The sequence below is a fragment of the Pyrus communis genome, chromosome 11 (genome assembly GCF_963583255.1).
Source record: "Pyrus communis chromosome 11, drPyrComm1.1, whole genome shotgun sequence".
NCBI classification, from domain to species: domain Eukaryota; kingdom Viridiplantae; phylum Streptophyta; class Magnoliopsida; order Rosales; family Rosaceae; genus Pyrus; species Pyrus communis.
Window position 1 is genome coordinate 10,743,326 of NC_084813.1, and position 25,617 is coordinate 10,768,942.

General features: G+C 37.2%; 3 protein-coding genes across 3 annotated transcripts; 2 read left to right on the top strand and 1 right to left on the bottom strand.

Moving 5' to 3' along the window:
- The first annotated feature begins 466 nt into the window (after window positions 1-466).
- LOC137708996 (uncharacterized) lies at window positions 467-1,048 on the top strand. Its single transcript, XM_068448144.1, has one exon. It carries the CDS (start codon window positions 467-469, stop codon window positions 1,046-1,048), a length of 582 nt encoding a protein of 193 aa, XP_068304245.1.
- Window positions 1,049-8,124: 7,076 nt separating this feature from the next.
- LOC137708997 (uncharacterized) lies at window positions 8,125-10,839 on the bottom strand. Its single transcript, XM_068448145.1, has 6 exons — window positions 10,808-10,839; window positions 10,513-10,689; window positions 10,223-10,432; window positions 9,700-9,774; window positions 8,508-8,541; window positions 8,125-8,425 (listed from the first exon to the last, which is right to left on the bottom strand). The coding sequence occupies exons 1-6, from the start codon at window positions 10,837-10,839 to the stop codon at window positions 8,324-8,326; spliced, it is 630 nt and encodes a 209-aa protein (XP_068304246.1). The 3' UTR covers window positions 8,125-8,323.
- Window positions 10,840-15,483: 4,644 nt separating this feature from the next.
- Window positions 15,484-21,659, top strand: LOC137749517 (ubiquitin carboxyl-terminal hydrolase 6-like). Its single transcript, XM_068489620.1, has 18 exons — window positions 15,484-15,637; window positions 16,710-16,855; window positions 16,964-16,999; window positions 17,150-17,257; window positions 17,879-17,979; window positions 18,072-18,198; window positions 18,399-18,458; window positions 18,555-18,622; window positions 18,804-18,854; window positions 19,175-19,283; window positions 19,399-19,487; window positions 20,083-20,152; window positions 20,368-20,448; window positions 20,557-20,652; window positions 20,748-20,796; window positions 20,895-20,993; window positions 21,079-21,153; window positions 21,396-21,659. The coding sequence occupies exons 1-18, from the start codon at window positions 15,505-15,507 to the stop codon at window positions 21,449-21,451; spliced, it is 1,554 nt and encodes a 517-aa protein (XP_068345721.1). The 5' UTR covers window positions 15,484-15,504; the 3' UTR covers window positions 21,452-21,659.
- Window positions 21,660-25,617: the final 3,958 nt, after the last annotated feature.

A 25,617-nucleotide genomic window follows, 5' to 3' on the forward strand; every position in this document is an offset into this window, starting at 1 on the left:
CAGAGTACACTCCCGATTGGGCCCCCGAGATAACGTATACTCCCATCTTAGCATGTGGAGGAGTGTGTATTCTCGACTAGGCCGACAGACGAGCATACACTCACGGTTGGGGCCACACTCCGATAATCAACATGAGCAGCCTTCCAAGTGAAGTGTTCATTCGCGACTTGGCCCGCAAGGAGCATCCTCCACATCACATCGGAGTAAGCAGCACGACGGGCAGAGAGAAGCAGTCACTCAATCTAGCTCAAGTTCAACCAGCAGCCTGCAAAATCCCTCGCCTGCTAGGAATCCACCATATGCACCGCCGCTGCGGCATAGACGAGCCGAACACGTAGAAAAGCAGCCTAGACTAGTAAGTCAAGATTGGGTACAGCCGATGGCTTTGCTACACCAACAAAGGCAAATTCAGGAAGAAGTAGAGAGACTCTTAAACAAGCAATCACGTGATTTCCAACGCAATGAAATGGCCGACGAAGCTCTACGACGGGACATGACCAACATAAGCAGGTCACCCTTCACGGACGAGATTAAGCAGGCAAAGCCTCCACACGAGTTCAGCATGCTACATTTCATATCTTTCAAAAGGGATGAAGACCCAGAGAGACACCTAAAGCGCTACCAAAGCGCAATGATCCTCTATCGAAACAACGACGATCTCATGTGTCAGATATTCGCCACCACTCTACAAGGCGAGGTGCAAAATTGGTTCTACACCCTGCCTCCACAATCTATCCTAAATTTTGACGAACTTTCTTTGGTTTTCACCAAAGAATATTCATCCTATTGCTTGATCAAGAAGAAGTCCGACCACTTGTTCAACGTCAAGAAGAACCCAAATGAGTCATTTCGCGACTATCTGAAGAGGTTCAAGGCAAAGAAGGTAAAGATAGTCGAATGCAATGACTCGATAGCTAGAGCAGCCTTCCAAAAAGGACTTTTAGCAGACCACCCGCTATTCAGAAAATTGATCATGAAAGAAGATCTAACTCTAGCAGACTCTTTCGCTCTAGTAGAAAAGCATGCACTTTGGGACGAGGCTCACTAATGCACATTCAAGGACTTGAAGAAGTACCCAACATCACCTCCATACTATCCAAACCGGAAGTAGAGGATGATTCATTCATATGTTTGACGGTATCTGAAGCAGCAATAAGCTCTACCATCATGCGAGAAGAGCTGGGGGCCTGACTACCTGTATTTCACAATTCATCTTCATGACACATGCAGTCATCTTCATGACGCATTATTCCGCCCAATCCAGACGCGTGACAATAAAGGCGTAAACCTTGGCAGATGCAAAGTTTTCTGACGAAGGCAACAACTCGGCCCAAAAGACACGCCAATGGCAGATGAACACTAGAAGGACACACTCGGAAGTAAGTTTTATCCTCGTCACCCCAAAAGATTCTACATATGAGCAATATATACCAGCATTTGAGCACTACCTCTTGCTACGCGTCACACGGCCCTAGCCGACCCTTGCTTCATAATTTAGCTCTAGAATGGTCCAATACCAGCAGTTGAGCATCTCCTACTACGTGTAACATGGCCCCAGCTCCACGACTCCCTACCATGCATTCACAACGCAATAGAGTGGCCCAAGGACGCCCCAAAGGTAGCCGAGTATGCCTTAGTCGCGCCTGCTCTACCCAATGGAGACATCTGGCATTTGCATGTCGACTGCTCATTTAACTACAAAGGTTCGAGAATAGGTGTAGTCCTTGTCACCCCAAACGATTCGATACCCGAACAAGCGATCACTCTAAGCTTCAAAGTACCCAACAACGAAATAGAGTACGATACCCTACTAGCAGGCCTTCGAATGGCAAAAGACTTGACAGTAGACAACGCTCACATGGATACACTAGCCAGCCTAGACTTTGCCCTCGACCACTAACTCAAACACTTTATCCTAGAGGAATATCTAGACAAGACAAGCATAGAGGTGAAGCCAGTAGTCGAGGTGTCACAAGTTAGTACAACCCCAAATTGGCAAGATTCCATTGTAAACTACATGATCAATGGCACCTTCCCCACAGATAGATTGAAGTCTAGGAAGCTTCAAATCAAGGTAGCGTGAACATCCTACACCGGATCACATCTCCACTATCTAGCGTTCCCCGATGACTTGAAGGTTTTAAGCTCAATTCACCAAGGTGTTTGTGGAAATCACTCTGGAGGTCGATCCTTAGCACAGAAGGCTCTTAACGCAAGCTACTATTGGCCTACCATGCACGAAGATAGTAAGGAATTAGTACAAAAGTGTGACCACTGCCAACGCTACATGCCGATACCAGTACTGTTGCCAGCGAACTACATCCGCATATGAGTCTTTGGCCGTTCATGCAGTGGGCAATCGACCTGGTAGGACTTATGTCGACTGCTACTAGGGGCAGAGGCATGATGATCGTGGTAACCGACTACTTCAGAATATGGGTAGAAGTAGAGCCCAAGACGACCCCGACTCAAACGGACATAGAACACTTCATATGAAGGAACATCATATGCCGATTTGGCATCCCTTAGTTCATCATCACCGACAACTGATAAGAGCATATTTAGGCGACTTAGCTAGCTTATTCTTGTGAATTTGTGTTATTATTTCTTAGTTAATGTAGTATTTCAACTCATTTTCGTGTGTTTGTAGGTCCAAAGGGTTAAAGTACCAAGAAAGTGCATTTTGGTGCATTTTGGAGCAGTTTTGGGCACTAAGTGGATAGCTTGTATATGGGCCAACATGGATGGACAAATTTGGAGTTCAAAAGGCTAGGAATCTGATAAGAAGATGAAGAAATTAAATTAAAGACAAAGAGGATAAGGAATCAGCTCAAAAGAGGAAACATTATTCAAAACCTTATCCAACCTTATCTTATCCAAACCTTATCCTATCTTATCCTAACCTAATCTTGTTCCACCTTAATCCTAGCTGCAAGTGGACCTAAAAACATGATTTCTAGAAGCCTTATCTAACCCTAAAAGGGTGCCACACCCTTCCCCCTTTTATCTCTTCTAGAAAACCCAAAATCAACCACAAAACACCTAGTTTCTAGAAGGCCCAATTTGGACGAATTTGCTAAACCTTTTTCCTTTTGGATTCTAATTTGTTAGGCCTTAATCCTTGTGGATTTGGGTATACAATTCAAAATCCATCTCATCAAATCCCTTTTACAAGGTAATTCCCAAAACCTATCTCATTCCATATATTTTTTACCTCTTTTTCCCTCTTTTAGCTAATCAATTAAGCTATCATTACATAACCTCCCAAAAACATTCCTTTTATTATGTTAGTTAGCCAGTTAATATATTTATTCCTAATCAATATATTAATTGCTAATTAAATCACCAAATAACACCCAAAATATACATAAAGGTCCGGCCACTCTTTCTCCAAAGAAGACCGGCCATGCCTTATAAATATGACCCACTTTTCTCTAGAAACAAAAGTTCACACTCTTGCAAAATTCCAAAAACTCTCTAAACACTTTTCTCTCTAAATTCTAACTTTGGCATCGAAGGTTCTTCGGCCAAAGCCTCACCCATTCGTCGTGGGCGCGTGAGGTTCTTGGCCTTGACCCTAAGGTGTTAATTGTTTTGTAGGTGCAATTTTGTCCAAGAAGAAGGAGGAAGAAATTTGCATCCACACATATAACATTTATATGAGACGACTTAAAACGATAATATTTGCCCTTTATATTACACTAGATTAGTTTAACATGTGAAATGTCTGTAAAGTATCATCAAATGATTGGTTTTAGGGCACATTTCCAACAATTGTTGAATTCCTTATTGTTGAGCCTAAAATAATCCCAAAAATCCTAGAGCCGATAGGTGAACTTTTGCTCAAGAAAAACAAGATTGCTCTCATTAAATGGGCATGCTTCTCAAATACTCCCACGTGCAGCTCATCGCCTTTAAAGGTCCAAGCAGCTGAATAAGACTGCTCACAGCTCACATGCTTATGGCATGGAAAAGTCAAATCATTAAAAATAAAGATTAATTATCCAAATTCTATCTTAATGCATTCCCAATTGAAGAATTGACTCCATTCTAGTAAGTAATCCTTATTTAAATCAATTAAGGATATTTACAACATTATCTCAAGATATTATTTCTTATTTAATAGTTTGAGAAATTCTCTTCATAAACCTTGACCAATAGGATGTCGCCATGTGTAGGGTAAGACTCTAACACCATGGCCGGCCCCCCTCCTATAAATACCTCAATCTTTACCTCCCTCATGGGTGCGTGAAACTTAGGTCTTTGATCAAAGGTGTTGATTGTTTTCCAGGTGCATTTTCGTTAAAGCTAGAGATGGCTGAAAATTGCATTAACACTCATAATGGGCAAAGAAAAGATTAATTTACAAATTAATTGTTACTTGAATTCGTCATACTAAGCGAAGAAAAAATAAATTTACAAAGTAATTGTTGTGGGATCAAAATTCATTGAAATCAATGACACATATTTCAGAAAGTGCTATCCTTGATTTTGAAAAGCCCCCCTTGCCTGCATAGCACATAACCCAGAACATCAACAACCAAAAAAGGGATATGTCACTGATTTTGTCGATCCCTTTCTGTTTGGATTGAATGGAAACCACACAATAAACTAGGGGTGGTTCGGTATGGGATCCCATACCAAAACCCTTGTCCCGATTCCCAAACCGAAATTTTTGGGAATCCCAAATTCAATACCAATCCCAAACCAAATTTTCGGGAATCCCGAAATAATTTTGGGATTTCGGGACAAATCGGGAATCCCGAAATGCTTTTGGGCTTTTGGACTAAAATTTGACATATTATGTTTTTGGGCTAAAATTTGACATATTATGCTTTTAGGCCCAAACTGCCAATTTGTTATTTAATTTTATACTAATTTGCCCACTGCCCACTGCACAAATTTGATATAATTTCATAAATTAAGTTTCAATCTACCCACTACCCATTTGTGCACAAAGTTTCAATAATAACAAAGTTTCAATCTGCCCACTACACATGCATCATGCATGCAATAAAAATAAATTAGGTACCAAACCCAAAAGCAAAAATAATAGTTACAAGCCAAGGTTTTAAAATAAATAAAGTAACAAACTCAAAAGCAAAAATAGTAGTTACAAGCCAAGGTTTTAAAATAAATAAAGTAACAAACCCAAAATCAAAAAAATTAGTTATGAGCCAAAGTTTCAATAATTAAGTTACAAACCAAAAGCTAAAAAGCAAAGCTTAAAGTCTATAAATATTGTTGGCCTCTTCGGCCCCTTCGTCCCCTTGATCTTGTTGATGCTTGTGGTTGCTCCCTTCTTGTTGGTAATTGTACTCTTCCCCTTGATGTTGATGGTTGAGCCCTTCCCCTTGCAATGGGTGGTCGTGGAGGTAGTGATTGATTTTGACGTTGTTGAACTTCAACTTAGAGTGGTCGAGGAGGTGGAGGTGGCATTTCATTTTCTTGTGTTGTATTCTCCTCACCTCCCAAATTAGCCGTGCCTAAAACAATAAACCACAAATCATTTACATTGAATTATAGTCTAATAGATAATAAATACTAAGAAATTAAAAGAGGAAATTAAATTGTTTACTTCTTTCTAAGCGTTCAAGCTCCTTGTAGAAATGGAATTCGTCAAGTGTAGGCTCCTTGTAGAAACAAAATTCTTTTCCTCTAAGCCAATCACTAGTACACACTAAAGCCTCAACCGTTTTAGGTGTTAAGGAAGTTCTAAAAGGATCAACAACTCTCCCACCAAGACTAAAGACATTCTCACTAGCAACAGTGCTACTAGGAAGGGCCAAAACATCCTTAGCAACTTTACTAAGAGTTGGATATTGAGCACAATTTCCTTTCCACCAATCCAAAAGATTGAAACCCTCATATGTTAGGCTTTGATGTGGATCATTGAAGTACATATCCACTTCATTGGCTATCTCATTTTGTTGTGCCTCCGCTCTCTTTCGTTAGATCTTCTTTGTCATCCTTGAAGCAACATCAATATCTACAATCACACCCCCCACATCATCTAGTACAACACTTGATCTTTGCTCACATTTGAGGTAGCACTACTACTAGTACTACTAGTACTACTACTACTAAGGACCACTCCCTCCTTGTATGCATTATACAACTCGGTTACATAGCCTTTAACCCTTACTTTCTCCTCCCTTATTTTGTCCCATCCATAGTCGAGCTCTTCTAGATTTGTCTCCAACATATCAAATTTGTACCTAGGGTCGAGTACTTGGGCTACAAAGAGAATAGAATTCACCTTTTCAATGTGACCCCAATATTTGTCAAACTTGAGCTTCATTGAGGTAGCCACACTTTGCAAAGTGGCATTAGAGGCGTTTAAAATTTGTTCTTGTATCTCCACTTGCAAGGCAATCACTGTGCTAAGTATTAAGTGTGACGTTGGAGTAAGGGTTGCACTTAATGTCAAGGTGGCATCATAAAACTTTTTAAGAAAGTGAGCAAAACTCATCGATCTTTCCCAATCATCCACCTCCGGAGGACCCACCCGCTTGGTCTTTGTTGTCACCCCATCAACCTCTTTCGAGACCTCCTCTTTAAAGTAAGCAATAAAAGAGTCACACTCAAAGGCCATCTTAGAGAACACTTCTTTAAACTTGAAAGCACTATTAAGCATCTCATATGTGGCATTCCACCTTGTGACAACATCAAAAGGGATACTTGACATCCTATCAAATCTCAACAAGACACAATATTCCCTAAAAGACTCCAACCTTGCCGGGGATGAGTGTATAAACTTCACACAATTTCTTATGGCATCAATTTCACAACTAAGCTCCGTCATTCCATCCTTAACTATCAAATTGAGGATGTGACAAGCGCACCTCATGTGCAAGTGAGCCCCGTCAAGTAAAAGAGTACCATTTGACTTGAGTCTTCTTTTCATGTATGCAATGGCGGTGTCATTTGCACTAGCATTGTCAACGGTAATGCTAAACACCTTGTCAATGCCCCAATCATTCAAGCAAGCCTCTAGACATCTTCCAATATCATCACCCTTATGAGAAGTAACTTGGACAAAGTTTAGGATCCTCTTATGCAACCCCCAATTAGTGTCCAAAAAATGGGCCGTGATGACCATGTAGTTTATCATTTGAATTGAGGTCCAAGTGTCGGTTGTAATACTCACTCTCAACCCCTCAATCACACTTTTTATTTTAGCCTTCTCTTCAACATACAACTCCAAAACCGCCGCCGCCACCTTATGCCTATTAGGAAGTTTGTATTTTGGATTCAAATCACGAATAAAATCTCGAAAGTCTTCTTGATCAACCACCCTAAAAGGCATCTCCGCTATTATAATCCACCTCACACATCTTCTATCAAGTCTTTTTTGATTGAAAGTGTGAGTGACAACCGGACCTCCCATCCTCGCTTGTGTCAATGTAGGTTGCTTCGGATCCACATTCTCAAAGAGACTAGAACCCGGGCATTTCCTCAAATGCTTAAGAATTCCCGTCGTCCCATGAATTATAGGGTGTGCCGGTACTAAGAGTTTGCAATGCTTGCATTCGGCCATGAAAGATTTCTCCCCATTATTATCGGTGATCGTTACCCTCTTAGCATCATTCCCCGCCGGACTTGGACCCTTTCTCCTATTGCCCTTTTTCCGAGGAGGACCCTCCCATTGTCTCACTACTTCTTCTTCTTCTTCTACTTCCTCTTCCCCCTCTTCCACCTCTTCCTCATCTTCTTCTATTTGTTCTAATGCAATATCCTTCTCCATATCCGGATCATCATCCCAACAAATCTTCATAATAATCATTATGCAAATAATCTTGAGGTGAGGGAGTGCCTAGTTGAAGGGTACCACTAGGTTGGGTTTGTTTTCGTTTTCCTAATACCGAGACCATAGGTGTACTAGATTGGCTACTAGACCCGTCCATCCTAACAAATAAAATAACAATGCACATTAATATATCACAACCACAGTTTAGCATATATCCAAATTCTAATCAATAAATAAAATAAATGGTAAACTACATAAGTAGTTAAACTAATATTATCTATATTTGGTCTATATTTGGTCTTCAAATAAGCGTACAAAACTATCTAACTACATAAGCAGTTAAACTAATATATGGTTTATGGTTTGTTATTTCATTAAGCTATATGAATAAAAGATATATTATCAGACCAAAGCACCAAACGAAACAACGTGGTATCTCATTTATGATGTATGATTACAATTTATAAAATCAGACCAAAACATCAAAATGAAATAACATGTCATCTCAAGAGTATCAATTATGCAGACCAAATGTCAGGGAACAAACTTTCATCCTAAGCAAAACTAAAAGAGTTAAAAAGTACCTCTCACGGGTGTAAAAAGTGAATGGTATGTTAGAAAGCACGCATCAAGATCCTTTAGAGTTGGTCCTGTTGGAATCCTATAAATTGGATACTTGAAAAGGTCATACCAAAACCAATTAGTCACACGACAGTGTACAACGAGTAAACGAAAACAGTGATCTATACTATAGTACCATGCAACAGATATAAGGCATGAATATCACTACCCTGAAAATAACAGCATTGCCCGCAACAATGTTAGCGTAATTCATGTAGAACCATGAAAGAAAACGAATATAAGGCATGAATTAGAAAAACCATAGATTCATGAAACAACTCATTAAAATTGAAATGATGGATCACGTAGCAGTAACAGCACCATCTCCACGAGAAGGGAATAGCAAACCGTCTACCGTACCAAACCTACATTTTCTGTATTTTTCTACACCTAATGTAGTTTTCTTCCTTGAATAACCATTTGCGTTATAAGACCTTAACATTGTTAATTGGAATTAGCAAGAGATAGCAATCGGGCAAATACTAATATTAGAAAGATAAGAGAAACACCAGTTCAGGTAACAACATATATTACCGGTTGGTAAGAAACCAGACACAACGATAGACAAAGAGAGAGGGCTTACCCTGATGTTAAATTTCTTCTTTATTTGTGTTCGGAAGTACCCCAAATACGTTCCTAGTGAAATGGTGAAAGCAACCGCCAAATATAGAAAGCAGTGCTTCTTGGTGACAATGAAGGCAATGCAGTTGAGAAGGACAAGAACAACAAGGATCAAATGAAGAGCTCCCTGCGAAACAATATACTGATACTCAGAATCTACCTAAAACAACCTTATTTACCCAAAAAATCCAAATCTTCGAATCAAAACGAGCTGAAAGTACATGGGTTGTTCAATAGTTTTCAATCTAAAACATCCTCAAATTCTCCTTTCCACAGATAACATAAAAAAAGCAATCACAAAAGGGATAGAATTACAAACCTGTAACGAACAAGGACCGAAACCAGCTCGTCTCATGTTCTTCCCAAATCTATAGCATGGGCAACTGCAAACATCAAAATACATTGCAAAGATTAGGCAACAAGTAGTCAAACTAAACAAGCAATTCAAATTCTCAACAAAAAAAAAAGGAAAAACGCATTGACCCAATTAATTTCTTGACTATTTTTGAATAATTCAACGACAGGTAGCAAATATGCATCTTCAGAAACAAAAAAGTCAAAAAAAGGGAGAGATTTTGGCTCCCCAGTTATTCGAATTTTGAACAATATAGAAACCAAAAACAAAAGGAATCGTCTTTATAGCAAAAATTAAAACTTTTTCTCTGGAAAACAAATTATGGGGAAATCACAGCTACCATCTCTCCTACCTATCAGTTTCGTAATCACAGCTACCATCACTGCTAGAATCCCTGAAGTCACTATCACTGTCCTCATCTGGTTGCCTATCAATAAACGACCACCAGTCTTTGAATAACATAAATGAATGAAATAAACCATTCATGTTTTGACAAAAAGCAAATATGTAAACTAAAGTAAGCAACGGGCAATAGTCAGTATACACTGATTCCGTTAAAAGTATATATTCTGATGCAAGGAGTAAACAAACATAGTAATCCATGAAACCCGTTTACCATAAGTGCACGCACCATACAATCAAGAACAACAACAAATTCTCAAATTCAGTTTTGGATTTACCTCTGAGTAAATGCAGGACAAAAATCATTTTGCAGAGAGATAACGGTACACTTATCACTGATTCACTATCATGAAAGAAAATACAAACAATGCATGCATTTGACTATAACCAACTAGAACTATATCGAAATTCTTCTAAACTACAAAACAAATGATAAATCGAATTAAGCCAAAAGTATGGAGTAAAATGTATACCTTGTCTTAGTTGCCAATTTCGCAGAGCGGCCGTATATTTGAATGCCGGACAGGTAAGGGACGTAGTACTGAACCACAGAGTCACTGTCATTCAAAATCAGAGGCACTCCTGAACCATAAGCACTCCACTCCTTGAAGGACTCCCATAAATCCCCTAGAACAAAGTACGGCTGATATTCCACGTCGCATGTACTCAATCCTCTAATCGTCCTCTGCAACCAAACAATTATTTACAAGATTAACAAAAAAAAAAAGCCCCAAAAAATTACACAAATTAGATTCAAGCAAACACCTTGGAGAGGTACTGGGCGGGGACGGACGGAGAGATCGACTGCAAGAACCGCTTGAGATTACTCAACTTCAAGCTCACAGACAAATTGAAATGGGTGATTCTGGTGAAGCCGTGAAGGAAGGCTGCTGGAAGTAAGGAAATCGAACGGAAGTGAAAATTGAAATGGGGATCTAACCTAAAAACAAATGAACGGCACAGATTAAATCTAAAACAATGAACGGTTGAAATAATTCTCTTATAATGAAAAAATAATATATATATATAATATTTATTTCAATTCGGTATGGGAATACCGAAAAAAAGGAGATGCAATACCGAATCCCATACCGAAAATTTCGGTTTGGTTCGGGATGACATACCGAAAATTTCGGGAATTTTGGTTTGGGATTTTTTTGGTTTGGGATCGGGATTTTTTCGGTTTGGTTTGGGATTTTTGGGATTTTTTTTCCAGCCCTACAATAAACTGCTGAAAACGAAAAAAAGTTGCCTTCCTATTATTCATCTCTAAATATTGGGGGTACATCGGTAGCTACTATTGAATCTCAATCTCCCGCTAAAGTGAGATCATATCGTGGGAATCCTTGAGAGAAAACTGCTAATGGTTGGTTTGAGATTGTGGTGCTTAAAAAAAAACAACTTATTAAAAATGTGTTTGGTAAAACAAAAAAGAAAAGTGTTTTTTTTATTTTATTTATTTATTTATAATTTCAAAGCATAGTAATCAATGCTCATTTAATGAACTTTTGAAATGGTAAGTGTACCTCCACATGTTTTACAAAATTACAATCTTTGCCTCTATATTATTGTCTTTAACAAGTATTATATCACATTAAATACTATATTTTTTTTAGTCATTTAACATATTCAAAGCAATTTATATAGAAGTTTACCAAACTAGCCCTAACTAGTCATTTAAAATGTTATATCACATTAAATACTATATTCTTTTAGACATTGGTTTTTTTTTTTTTTTTAATTTATTAAAAGCACTTTTACAAAGAAACAGATTTATCAAACACTTAACAACTTTAATTTATAGTTGTTTATTCTCCAAGCACAACAGAAGTTGTTTTTTATTTATTTTTTATTTTTTTAAAGCACAGCAATACCAAACTAGCCCTAACTCGTCGTGCTTTTTCTTTGAAGGTTGAACATGTAACCTCTTTTTTTATTATTATTGTTTTTTACCTTTTTAATTGATTTTTCACTACAGAAACAGAATGTATCTACTTCTTAGTAAGATTTTTTTTTTAATTTTTTAATACAATTTTTTGTAGTATGATTTTTTACCAATTTGTCCTCATTTTTTTATTTTTTTGAATTTTAATTGTGAAGGAAATTAAGGGGTTTTCTTGACATTTTGAAATGCTTCACCTATATAGCCTTCTGGCTTTATATACACTAGCCTTCATGCATGCGCTCACGCTTGTGCAAAAGACATTTTTTGAATCACGGCGTGCTACTCATGACTTACACGTTTTAATATATTTATATGCATGAATTGACAAGGGGAAAGTCAAATATTTGAAGTAAATGAATAATCTTAGATCATACTAGAAAAAAGCCCTTACAAATCAACCAAAGCAATTGAATTCACATAATAAAATTGGTTTTTCAATTTCCATCTACAATCTATTGAATTTACATTAAGAATAGAGAAAATAATATTTAATATGTAACATCCCACATCGACCAACAGAGAGGGGGTGATGTGCCTTATATGTACATGCTCACCTCCTATAACACGAGGCCTTTTGGGAGCTCACTAGCTTCGAGTTCCATCGAAACTCCGAAGTTAAGCGAGTTCGAACTAGAACATTCCCAAGATGGATGACCCACTAGGAAGTTCTCGTATGAGTTCATAGAAACAAAACTATGAGGGCGTGATCAGAGCCCAAAGGGGACAATATCGTACTTCGGCGGAGTTGAGATTGGGATGTAACATAATAAACAACTAATTGAATTATATTATTACTAGCTCATTGTGAGGCTAAGCCCACCTCCTCTCCCTTAGTGTAGATAATCGTTTGTTCAAAAAACAAAAAATCATTTAACAACTAATTTAATCACATTATTATACGCGTGCAAAAAACCTTTTTTTATTTTTTTTTATTTTTTATTTTTTTATTTTTTTTATTTTTATAACCGGCATTACACGCCTGTGACATCCCGTCCCGGGATTTTAAAAACGTACTAGTGAAATGACATTTTAGCCCCTAGTTCGTTTCGTTATTTGGTTTTGGTTGTTTTGTGTGGTGTTGGCAAGCTGAGGGCCACACACACACACACTGTCTCACTGTCTCCCTCTGTCTCTCTCTCTGTGAGTTCCCCGAGCCCCATTCCCTTTCCTCCTCTTCGAAAACGTACGGACAAACCCACAACCACCCTAAACACTAACAGATCGAGGAAACCAAGGGTGCAGTTGTGATCGTGAGGTCGAGGGGAGCACGAATATACCATTTTCAGGTAAGAACTTCGACGTTTTCACGTCGATATCGCGATGTCCGTTTTGAGCACTGTTCATGCAACATTAATTTACTTAGTTTTTGGACATTTGAAGCTTGTAGGTGTGTTGGTGAAGTCCTAAGGAGCGTCGGAGTAGCTCGTTGGACGAATTTGGACGTCGGGAAGGCCTGGTTCGAAGTTGGCCGAACTTGGAGTTTTTGGACAAGTTGTTTCGCATTTAGGTGACACGTACCCAGAGGACGAGCGTGCACACGCGAGACAGGGGGGCTACGACCCTTCTACATATCAGTGAGTGGGCTTTTGTTTTCCGTATATACCTATATACATATTAATTCCCAGAAATTAGTATAAATGCTTCGTTATATGCCTTTTCTTTTATATAATTGGTGGTTATGCATGAGTGGTGGCATATACGTTTAATTACATATTCAAACATTGCATATGTTATATATTTATATGTTGGTGCTGTGGAGGCATAGGTAAGTGCCGGGTAAACGTTATTTAACGATTGCATTAAATAGTGGTTAGAGATGATTAGAGAGCTCATAACCTGCACCCCCGGTGTTAGTGCTCCCGCCCAGAGTAGGGCACAGTCCTTCACGTGATGTTCACCTCCTGCACCACACGCTCAGCTTGGATCCAAGTTAGGTGCATAGGCCTGTCGTACAGACCACATTAGGTGGTTCCGACTCGTAGGTGACCCGCGATTATTCGCACAGCCTTCACGTGATCGTAGCACTAGAGCGTATATATATATGTTGCACCCAGGCCTGTCGTACAGACCACTTTGAGTGGTTCCGACTCGTGGGCAGGTTCAGTTATTGAGTTGAGATTTGAGCTCTAGATGCAGCCGTACAGGTCACGTTAGGTGACTCCGGCTGCCAGATGTTATGATGTTGATATGATTTATACCTGGGCACTTACACTCATTATGAGGCTTTGGCATGGTATATCTTGAGCATGATTGGCACACCCTTGAGCATGTTTGGCATATTTATACATACGTATATATGTTTATTTTCTGGGAAGTATACAGGTTTTACGGTGAGGGGTTAGAAAGTATTTTATAAATGGTTTTCGAAAGCTTTGTTTTTGCCCACTCACGCTTTTGTTTTGCGCCCCTCCAGGTTCTAGTTGCTTAGCCGTTGCGGTGGTTTCCCTTGAGAGCTTTTCGGCGTTCTGACAGACACCCCACATTGTAGGGTCGCCTTCGGGCGTACTACTGTTATCGTTTTTGTTTGGACTGCTCTAGACCTGCTCTGATTTTGTATCACTTACTAGCACTTACATTAGTACCTTGTATGCTAGTTTTGAATCATTCGTACTTTTATATTACTACTTTACTAGCTTCCGCACGTGCACATGGCTACGTCACCTTTGAGTGACGGCCAGCACACTCCGATCTCGGTCGGGGTGTGTCACGCCTCTTAAGATGTTTTGAACGTGTTTAAAAATAGAGAAAATAATATTTAATGAACAACTGATTAAATCATATTATTGCTAGCCTATTATGGGATACTAATTAAAAAAAACTGTATAAAAAGAATTAATTATTAAAAAACACTCTTAAAATGACGAAAATACCCTACATTATTTGGTGCATTATTTTGGATTCTTTTGAATTTTTTTTGTTTTGGGGGCATTTTTGTCCAAAAGTTTTTGGTGAAACTTGTGACTCCAAAATAGGTTGTTGGCTTTATATATTATGATGATTGAAGATATAATTCTAAGTTAGATTGAAACTCCAACTGATATGCCAATTCTATGTGGATTGACATATCTATTGTGTGATGCCAATTTTGACATATGAAAAAAATCTGACGTCAAATTATTTTTATATATTTTGTTGTATGAATCTTAATGCACCAATCATAGATCATAAGAATTAATCTTTATTTATTTATTTTAAACAGTGGGCTTCATAAATATTTATTAAATAAAAAAAACATATGAGTTTGAGCAGAATGAAAATTCGAGATTACCACATAAGCTTTTAAATTTACATTTACCTATTTTTATGACATCTCCAATGATCTTTGCTGTTTTTACGGATACGAACACGAAAGAGGTGTATTCAATTGAGAATTTGAGAGACTTTAATGGATTTATAAATTCATGGATTTTTATGGAGTTTAATTGATTTGTAGAGATTTTATATTAAATTTTGATTCAATTCCCTCAAAATCTCATGGGAAGAGGTGAGATTTGTGGATGCTTAAAATACAATACGAAATTTCTCCAATTCCCTCTAATTCCTCAATTTTCTCAAATTCTTTAAAATCAATTTCTAATTGAATACACTTGGAATGTTATAAACTTCTTTAAAATCCTAATTGAATACACTTGGATTTCTAAGGATTTTAATAAATTTTTTTAAAATTCTAATTAAATACACCTTAAATTTTAAAGAACCACTGCAAATCCTGATTGAATATCCCTAAATTCATTAAAATAATTAAATTTTCTCAAAATTCCAATTAAATACACCACGCGAAAACTCGGGTTCGGACTCGCTCTCTATAAAATGAAAGCCAGAAAGCGTAGAACATTGAAGCACATTTGTCTTTGCCTGTTGTACAAGCTAGACTCTGATAAAACCCCAGCCTCCGTAGCTCACCGATCTTCGAAGCTCCAAACCATTTCCGCGATGCTTAACGGTAAGAGCGCCTCTCGAGTTTAATTTCTCATCCAAGTTATACTGTTTATTGATTTTATTTGTATTCCAAATTGTTGTTCGTAGTAAATTCTTTCTAATTTCGAGCATTTCTGGCGCTTAATATTTCACTTGGCGCATTTAGGGGTTTTCTTTCAGTTTTTCAATCTGGGTTACCGGAGTTTGTGGTATTTGACGCGACTAAGCAGTTTGTTCGTCCGTTTTTTTTTTTTTTTTAAGAGTAATTTGAGCTGGATTTGTGGGTTGTAATTCGAAATTAGGATCTGGGTCTTTGCAATTTCGGGATTTCTGATGTGGGTTTTCGTATTTAAGCGGAGTGGTTCGGTTACGTATCATTTTGGTTTCTTTTTGCTGTATTCATCTTATGCAACAATGTTGCATAGCATGCTAACGAAGAATCTAAGGTGTTACTGAAATCTCAGTTTTACAGGACTTCAGACTTTTATTAGAAATGAATTAACTAAGTTTACTTTCAGAGGAATTTCGGATTTTTGATGTGGGTTTTTCGTATTAAGTTGCACATGTAATTTCTCAGTCAATTTAGTTTATTTTTGCTGTATTCATCTTATGCAACAATTTTGCATAGTGTAATATCGAATAATCTAAGGTGTTGCTGAAAACTCAGTTTTACAAGACTCCAGACTCTTATTAAATGAATGAACTGGTTTTACTTTTAGCCGAATTTGGGATTTCTAATGTGGGTTTTCATATTTAAAGTGGAGCGGTTCTGTTGCACGTATAAAGTTCTTAGTCAATTTAGGTTTTCTTTTTGCTGTATTCATCTTATGCAACAATGTTTCATAGCATACTATCGAACAATCTAAGGTGTTGCTGAAAACTCAGTTTTACAAGACTCCAGACACTTGTTGGATTCGATTGCATTAGTTTTAGCTCGGTAACAAATTTTCTCTCTTTCCAGACGCTATTATTACCTTAATCTGAGGACAGTATAAATGGGTTCTTCATAAGTTCATATGTTGTTCTGTAGATTTGTAACTTTTAACTTGGTTTGTAGATTACATTATTGACAATAGTGATTTATTACTCATTTGTAGTGAGTGTAAAATGGCAAAAGGAGCTGTTGAAAGCTGTGGAAATTGATACTACTCAGCCACCTTATGTATTCAAATGCCAACTGTACGACTTAACAGGGGTACCTCCTGAAAGACAGAAGATAATGGTTAAAGGTGGTTTATTGAAGGTAAATAGATTGCTCAGGCATAGTGAAAGTGTTCATATATACATTATATATGTCTTGTTTAATTGTCAAGTAAATCCTTCTTTTATGTTTGTATGTTTTTAAATGTAGGATGATGCAGACTGGTCGACTCTAGGAGTAAAAGAGGTGGGGATTTTTTTTTTTTTTTTTTTTTTTTTGAAGCGAATCACAATTAGTATTATATTTATCTGCTTCTTATTTATTGTTGCTTTAATCACAAATCTATAACCTTTCCTACAAGAAAACGAAATGATCGATAATATATACGTTTTGTAGGGTCAAAAATTGATGATGATGGGGACAGCAGATGAGGTTGTCAAGGCTCCAGAGAAGGCTATTGTATTTGCAGAAGATCTCCCAGAAGAAGAACAAGCGCTTAACTTGGTAAGTACTTTGTACTTGTGTTCTGCAGATTTAAATAGCTGAACAAGCTCTTAACGTGTTAAGTACTAAGTACTTGTTCTGCAGATTTTAAAAGCTGTTATGTCTTCTTAGTGGACCTCGTGCTGTTATTATGACGCACTTGTTATATTTATCCGCAAACTTCTCCCATCTCTTTCATTTACAGTTTTGCAAACTTCTCTTATATAAATTCGACCTCGTGATGTTATTATGATGATATGCTAGTGGCTCTGTAACATTTTGAGTTTTTCTTACTTTTTCTGTAAATATGATATTAGTTAGGATTTTGTGCTGTACTGTTCTGGCACGTTCCTTGTTGACTAGTAGTACCAATACATTATTTTATTCTCATTTGCATGTGAATCATTATCAGAAATAATGGCTTCAGAGCATTCTCAATTATGCCACCTTTACATATTTGAAGGTTCAGTCATAAAATGAACTTTTGCGTCTTTTTCTTTTGTTTTTTTTTGGAGTAATTTTAACTTATTAGACTTTTATGCGTTTCTAAATTCCATGATTTTGTTTTGGGTTTCAATATTTTTTCCTTTTCTTTTTGCGTTGTGTATAAATTATTTCAACCTATGTTACTTTTATTTACAGGGTTATGGTGCTGGTCTATTTAACCTGGGAAACACCTGTTATATGAACTCCACCGTACAGTGTCTGCATTCTGTTCCAGAGTTGAAATCAGCTTTGATCAAGTAAGTTAGCTTCTTCAGTTGAAGAATGTATTTCAATTTACTTAAAAATTTGTTCCTGTCAGACTAGTGCTGACAGTATATTATTTCTTCAGGTATTCACATTCTGGAAGAAGCAATGATGTGGATCAGACTTCTCATATGTTGACTATTGCAACTCGTGATTTATTTAGTGAATTGGATAAAAGTGTCAAGGCTGTGGCACCCATGCAATTTTGGATGGTTTGTTCTTTATTCACTGTTTTAATTAATTTCTTGAACACGTTTCATCTTTCAATGGAGCTTACGAAACTTGTACAGTATATTCTTAATTCTTGCATTCTACTTTTGCATAGAAGCTTTGTCATGGAGCCTGTGCATAGGTAGTTTCTTACTAGTACAGGCGGAAAGATAAACAAGTTGGTTTGTTGTTATATCTGCAGGTATTACGCAAAAAGTATCCTCAATTTGGTCAGCAGCATAATAGTACTTTCATGCAGCAGGTTTTCAATTTGGTTTTTATCCTATTGTAATGCTGCATTTTTTCAGTCTAGTTACTTTGGTAGTTTATTGAATTTTTTGTTCTTAATGTGTGACAGGATGCTGAAGAATGTTGGTCACAGCTTTTATACACCCTTTCTCAATCTCTAAGATCGACAGGTTCTAGGTGGGTTATTTTATTTTTTCTGGGTTTAGATGTGTGTAGGAACTGAAAGTGGTTTAATGACCTTAAACTAATGATCTATGGTAACTTTCTTTTAGGTTCAGTAGCAATTTTTGTGTTCTGGTTTCCAGTCTGCTTTCTGCCATATATATTGGAAATTATACTGAATAATGTCCTCTTGCAGTGAAAGTCCAGACTCTGTTAAAGCCCTTTTCGGCATTGAACTTGTTAGCAGGTTCGACATCTGCAACTTATCAACTTACTGTATACTAATTAGATATTGACTAACACTCAATAGCAGTCTGAGATTACGTAACAGTTTTCTTTGTTGTGATTATGAAATTGACATATATACTTTAGTTTTCTGGATGATTGGTTTAAAGAAAATTTAACAGCTGACGTTTGAATAATTTGTTCAGTTTCCTCTTGCTGGCACGATATATGACTGGCTTGTTGAAGTTTATATTCATTTATGAGTTATAAGTTAAAGAGTTATTAAATGACGCTGCAATGTTTCTACCATTTCTTGTATTTATTGATGTGGTGGAATGCTAGGGTGCACTGCGTTGAAAGTGGGGAAGAAAGCTCAGAAACAGAGTCAGTTTATTCTCTGAAGTGCCACATATCACATGAGGTGAACCATTTGCATGAAGGGTTAAAACATGTAAGTATAATCTTCTTCATTTCATTTTGTGTGTGCGTGCTAGAATATGTGGTGATATAATCAAGATACTCGATAGTAATTACAGGGTCCTCATATATTACACTGCTTCACGCAGGGTTTAAAATCAGAATTGGAAAAAAACTCACCTTCCTTAGGGCGTAGTGCAATCTACGTCAAGGAGTCTCTTATCAATGGCCTTCCGAGGTACAAAATGACTATATGTATACTATTCTTAATGCATTATTCTTGATTGTAACCTTTTAGTCACCAACATGTAATAAGTTACACTATCACGTAGTCAGTTTAGTATCTTGTGCCCTTATTTAAGGGTCTCATTAATGAATCATTTTCTTTTTAATTTTGAGTTTTCATTTATTTTTTGTGCTACGGAGAGAGGAAAAGTATGTAGGAGAAAGGTGAAATAGAGAGAGGTAAAGGAAGGATGGTGGAAAAAATGCAAAAGGAATGTGTATGGAGTGACAGACAAAATGAAAACTAAAAAACAAAACTGGAAACAATATTGTTTTCACTTTCATATTTTTATTTGCATATAATTTTCTTCATTTCTCTATCCTCCTTCCCACCACCTCCGTTCATCCCTCTCCGTTCCTCACTTCTCCCATATACTTTCCCTCTATTCTAGCACAAAAACTTAAAACATAAACTAAAACTGAAATGGTTATCAAATGGCCCCAAGTTTGTGGATGGGTGGCTAAATTGTGTGTGGTCTGCCCTTTTGACTTTAACCCAAAAAAATTTTACAAAAGTGGAATCTTAACAGAAATTTTTTTCCCTCAAGGTACTTGACCATTCAGTTTGTACGCTTTTTCTGGAAAAGGGAATCAAATCAGAAGGCCAAGATTTTGCGGGTAATGCCTATTTTCTTCTTCTGATATACAAATTATCATTTGTCTCTTTCCATATCGTTTTAGGTGGAAAAAGAAAGTATTCCTAAGAGAATTTCTGTGTATGTGTTGAGTATGCTTGACAGTTTTTTTTGCAACTTTAGTGCACTGATATCTTATTGTGAAAGTGTTAATAGAAACACTGCCTATTAAATTTAAACTGTTTTCACTTATCTCAGAAAGTCGATTACCCTTTGCAATTGGATATTTTTGATCTGTGTTCAGATGATCTTCGCAAAACGTTGGAAGCTCCTCGTCAGGTATATACTTCTATTTGATTTTGACGAACTTATGTTAACATTTGGTAAAGAATATTGACTTTTTTTTTTTTTGTACTGGTCCAATTTATTTCCAACCTCAACTTTCAGAGACTGAGGGATGAGGAAGGTAAAAAACTTGGTTTGAAACCCAGTGAAAAGAGCTCTGATTCAAAAGACAAAGATATCAAGATGTCTGATGCGGAGGTGATTAGACAACCTAGCTATACACTTTCACACAGAAACCTCATGAACTGCCTATTTGATTACTTATAAAGCATCACCCTCTTTTCTGCATGCAGGGATCTTTAAATGGAAGTGGAGAATCATCTAATCCTACACCAGATGAAGGTTAATGTCAATCAACCTTGTGATTTTTCTTCTTCTGTGTTTCACTGTGGTTCTTCGAGTCCTTAGTTTGCACTTATTTCGCTGTCCCATTGCTGCAGGTGCTATGACTGGAATTTATGATTTGGTTGCTGTGCTGACACACAAGGGTCGTAGTGCAGACTCTGGCCATTATGTTGCCTGGGTCAAGCAAGAAAGCGGTCAGTTTTCTGGAATAACTGCTAGTTTGGTTGCATGTGATTAATACAAACCTTTCAGCTCATGGAATTCTTTTGTTGGTTCAAGGGAAATGGATCCAATATGACGATGACAATCCCTACCCACAGGTGGAGGAAGACATCACCAAACTCTCCGGAGGAGGTAAGATTGCTGGAATTTCTTTTCTTGCTAACCTCCTGTATAGTAGCATGAATTTCACTAAGGACTGCTCTATGGTTCTCTGGCGCATATATAACAGCAGAGCGGCTCACTCATTAACTTGTCAATTAACAATGCCTAAACCTACTTACCCATGTTTTGGGCAGCGCTCGTGTCCCGCTTTGGCATTTATCTTGGTCACCTTAAAATTGTCCGTCACTCTAATAGTTTTTGCTTGTTTGCAGGTGATTGGCATATGGCCTATATCTGCATGTACAAGGCCCGTACCATCCGCATGTGATATTTCCTTTACCTCAATTGAAATTGAAATATCCTTCGAGTTTATATTTCTCAGGATTAGATTCTGCACCAACTGTATCGTGTGCAATTGAAATTTGTCCCAAATGTGCGTTAGAACGAAAAATTCTGATATTTTAGATGCGTTTTAATTATGTAAGCAAATTTTTTGGTTTACATTGAAGTTTGTCCTAATTGTGTGCTAGAACGAAGACTCTGTTGCCATTTAGATGTGTCTTTAATTTGCAGAGTATTACATATTCGCCGTAATGCTTGATTTACGCTAACAGTTAGCGTGCTGATGACAGTCGAGTCGAGGACTTGAGTGAAGTTGAAGGGGAAAATCTCCACTATAAACTTGGTGTAACTTTCCACATCCTTGACACCAGGAGGAAGAATTCTAACAACCTTGCACGTATACTGAGCATTAAGCTGCACGACATGTTTTCTTTCCTTATCGCAGACGAATCCCAAGCTTATCAGAGCGCGTATGATTGGACACTTAGATAAGGATCCGAGATGAGAGTATGCCACTGCGTGCACACACTTGCATTGAAAAACGAATCTACTGCTCGGAAGCCGAGAAAGTATTTCTGCCAACAAATCGTTTGGGATTGAATGTTTGTTGGCACTTGCATCTGTTAACTAAAGAGAGATTTTTTTCGCACGCTATTTTTATCCTTGTTCGTAACAAACAACCAGTGTCTTCTGTGTTGTCTTCTACGACTTACTATTAGCTTTAACCTACACAATTTACTATCAGCTTTGTACAACATTGAGCTGAGATCATGAACTTTGTTCTATTACCCTTCATGATATCCAGACGACAAAGGAGGAAGATTCTCTCCCCTTCTAATCTCTCTTCCCTTCTTTTCCCTCCTATGTGAACGGTTACAGTTAAGCCACGTCAACATCTTATATTAATTTTTTTTTTTATAGAGACAGTAAGACAAAAAACAATATGTGAAAACTCTACTCCGACGACAAAGGTTCAAAAAAATTTCTTCTCGTCTTCTTCTTCGAGCCTTCTGTTTCTTTTCTTTTTGTTTGTTTTCAACATGACAATAAGTGCCATGGTTCCTTCCTTCTTGATGACAAGGGCAACAAAACGATAAGGCGAATGAATCCCTTATACGTTGAATGGATACAAACTAATCAGATGGTTCTCTCCAGGATCACTAGTTCGCTACCCCTAAAGTTCTTTCTACCATCGTCAACAAAACGGATCCTGCTTCTACATGGTCTTGTTTAAAAGAACGATATGCCTCTACCTCTCAAAATCGAATTATCTAGATGCATACTGAATTAATGAATACTGCTCGTGGTGACCTTTCTATTGCTGATTACCTAGACAAAATCAACGTTCTTGATGACAACCTTGCTCCTTCTGGAGCTCCCGTCTCTGAATCTGATTAGTCGCAGTTGTTATGAGCAAAGTCAGTCCTCAATATGAGAACGCTGTTGCTTCTGCCAAAGCACGTGACACCCTAATCACCTACAACGCCTTGGAAGTGCTATTGTTGAGTGCTGAGCAGCGTCATAATGCGTTCTCTCTTCCTTCTGATGTCGACACATTTGCTTTTGGTGGTTCCATAGGTCGTCATGGTGGTTCCTCACGAGGCTCCAATTTCTCAGATTCTGCTTCTGGAGGGGTTGCTACCTTTCCTTCCTCAGGAAGCTCGCGTGGTAATTCTTCAGCTAATTTCACAGGCTTACTCGGCCCTGCTCCTGGCCCAACTCAAGGCTTTTCTAATGGTTTTCTTCTTCTGGGCGTTTTGAATGCCAAGTTTGTCAACGGTTTGGTCACTCGGGTATTGTTTCAATCATCTCGACGTGTTATCTGTATTGCCGTGAGTCTTTGGAAAATACGAATGTAAATATTGTGTAAATATTAGAATTATTTATTAGGAAGGATATCTTTTTGTGTCCTTTTTTGTTTCCTTGGAGAACAAGAATTGTATATACTTACCAAATTATGCAATACATGAAAATTAAGCCGTAAAATTCTATTTGGCATCAGAGCCTGGTGTATTCTGCTGCCAAGAAAAAGAAGGAAAAAGAAAAAGAAAAATCTGCAGATAAAAGTGCATCATGAGAGTTAAAAGATAAAAAGATAAATTCAAAAATTATTTTAATTTTAAAAAATAGAGGTGACTATTGGTCAAAACACTTTAATCAAATTTTAAAAAGGCACAGATGTTTTAATTTAAATGATATAGAAAAACTGTAGGGGATTCTAATTTTCCCATATTTTTAACGAAGGATCTTGGGCCATTAAATTATTTGTACTGCCATCGGCCTTCATTTTACTCAGATAAAGTACATTATGGATCTTCTAAAGCGCACAACTATGTTGGAATCTAAACCTATTTCTACTACTGCCATTAGTGGTCGTTGTCTCACTCTGCATGATGGTGAACTTGACATAGCGAAAGTTATAACAAAAAGAGATCACGAACTGTCACCTTTGGATGGAAGTCTGGAATACCAAAGGTTGTGAGAGAAACTCTCATTTTCAAAAAATTTTATTGAATGAAAGATGCTCAATACAAGGCCTATGAACATATTATAAAAGATTGCTCAAGAGAACTAAAAGATAAGCAATAAAACCCTTGAAACCTCAAAAGACAAATAATAAAGAACATAAAACCCTTGAAACCCCAAAAGACAAACACTAAAGAACCCCATTATTAGTAGGCTGCAGTTTTGATGGATTTTTGCAAAAGATGGCTCAAGCCACTTTTGTGGGAGAAAGGAACACCTCTTTTACAACTTGAAAAGTACAAAACATCCACTTTCGAGATATGGCAGCAACAAATAATATTTTAACCACTCCAATCACTTTTCTTAGTTAAATGATGCTTTCTTCTTTTATTTCTCCTGAGTCTAAAATAACACCAACTCCATCCTTGACTTTGAGTTCTCTTCGAATAGAAGTTCATCTTGAACAAACATTTTATCTTGTGTGCTATGGGCATAAACTTTACCATAGCTAGAAAGAAAATAACTTGACCTTGAATTCTCTGTGAACAGAAATAGATCACCCATGAAAATCAAATCTTGTACCTTTGTGTCATGGAACCAATTATGCTTGCATTTTGGCGGTATGATCTTGAATGCAACTCCATAAATAAGTTTGACATTAGCATCTTGGTACCCATTTTCTAACTTGGTTGAAATTTCATGGCTTTGGAACTCGCTTTCTTGAGCTACCATATGATATTGGTCCATTTGATTTGAAATTGGCTCCATAAAATTTATTTTGTCCCTCACAATGATGTCAACTTCTTCTGTTTGAGCAGACATATTTTGACCTTCGAAGAGGACTACTTGTAAGTCATCAACCTTCTCGTCAACAAGAAGACCAACAGGCAACTCATCCTCCATATTAGATTCTAATAACAATTCTTCTCCCTCAATACCTTTAGGGTGCACTATGACATCTACAAGCTGTTGAGGTTCTTCATCTAGAGCTCGCACTTCAGATTCTTTTAAATTTGTGTTTGGAGCTTGATGTGGTAGAAACTAACACACAAATTAAACCCTATAAATTATGCAATCGTAGTACAAGTAAGTAGGGATCGTTCTATTCCGGGGATTAGAAGGGATGCTAATCAACACAAATTAAACTTATAAACTTGAAAACTAAGTTAAACTAAAAACAAAACAATGACTAGGGGGATTTTGGATGAATTTGATTAAAACAAAAGTAAAGTGCAGCAAGTAAATTATGTTATGAATGAAATATGGATGAAAGGATAGCTAAAGGATTCTTCTCCACACATGGAACATATGCATACAAATTGATTTCTAGTTATTCTTCCTATAAACTATGAATGGCAATGCCCCAAATTAATTGTAAACAACAGTAATTAACTCTCAGATTTTCCTAAGTGCATTGAATTAAATTCATTCACGCAACCAAATTATTCTTCTCAAGTTCCCTAACTATGAAAAGCATGATAGAGATACATCTCAAAGATCATTAAGTTTTGTGAAAATCATAAGCATTGACAAAGCATTCGTAACTATGAAAAGCATGATACTCCTACCAAGAATTTACTTAACTCAATCATGACTAGTGACTTTTACTACTTGCAAATATAAGTTCATAACGATTAGGTGAAATTCCCTTATATTCTAGCATCAAATCCCTACATGCAAACTAAG

Coding starts and splice junctions, on each gene's coding strand:
- LOC137708996 (XM_068448144.1), top strand. CDS start 467: ATGGCCGACGAAGCTCTACGACGGGACATGACCAACATAAGCAGGTCA.
- LOC137708997 (XM_068448145.1), bottom strand. CDS start 10,839: ATGGGATTCGGTATTGCATCTCCTTTTTTTCG. Junction 10,690..10,807: donor ATTGCATCTCCTTTTTTTCG/GTATTCCCATAC, acceptor ATTTGTTTTTAG/GTTAGATCCCCATTTCAATT. Junction 8,542..9,699: donor TGTGATTACGAAACTGATAG/GTAGGAGAGATG, acceptor TGTTATTTTCAG/GGTAGTGATATTCATGCCTT.
- LOC137749517 (XM_068489620.1), top strand. CDS start 15,505: ATGAAAGCCAGAAAGCGTAGAACATTGAAGCACATTTGTCTTTGCCTG. Junction 18,623..18,803: donor CTAAGATCGACAGGTTCTAG/GTGGGTTATTTT, acceptor GTCCTCTTGCAG/TGAAAGTCCAGACTCTGTTA. Junction 20,153..20,367: donor AGAAGGCCAAGATTTTGCGG/GTAATGCCTATT, acceptor CACTTATCTCAG/AAAGTCGATTACCCTTTGCA.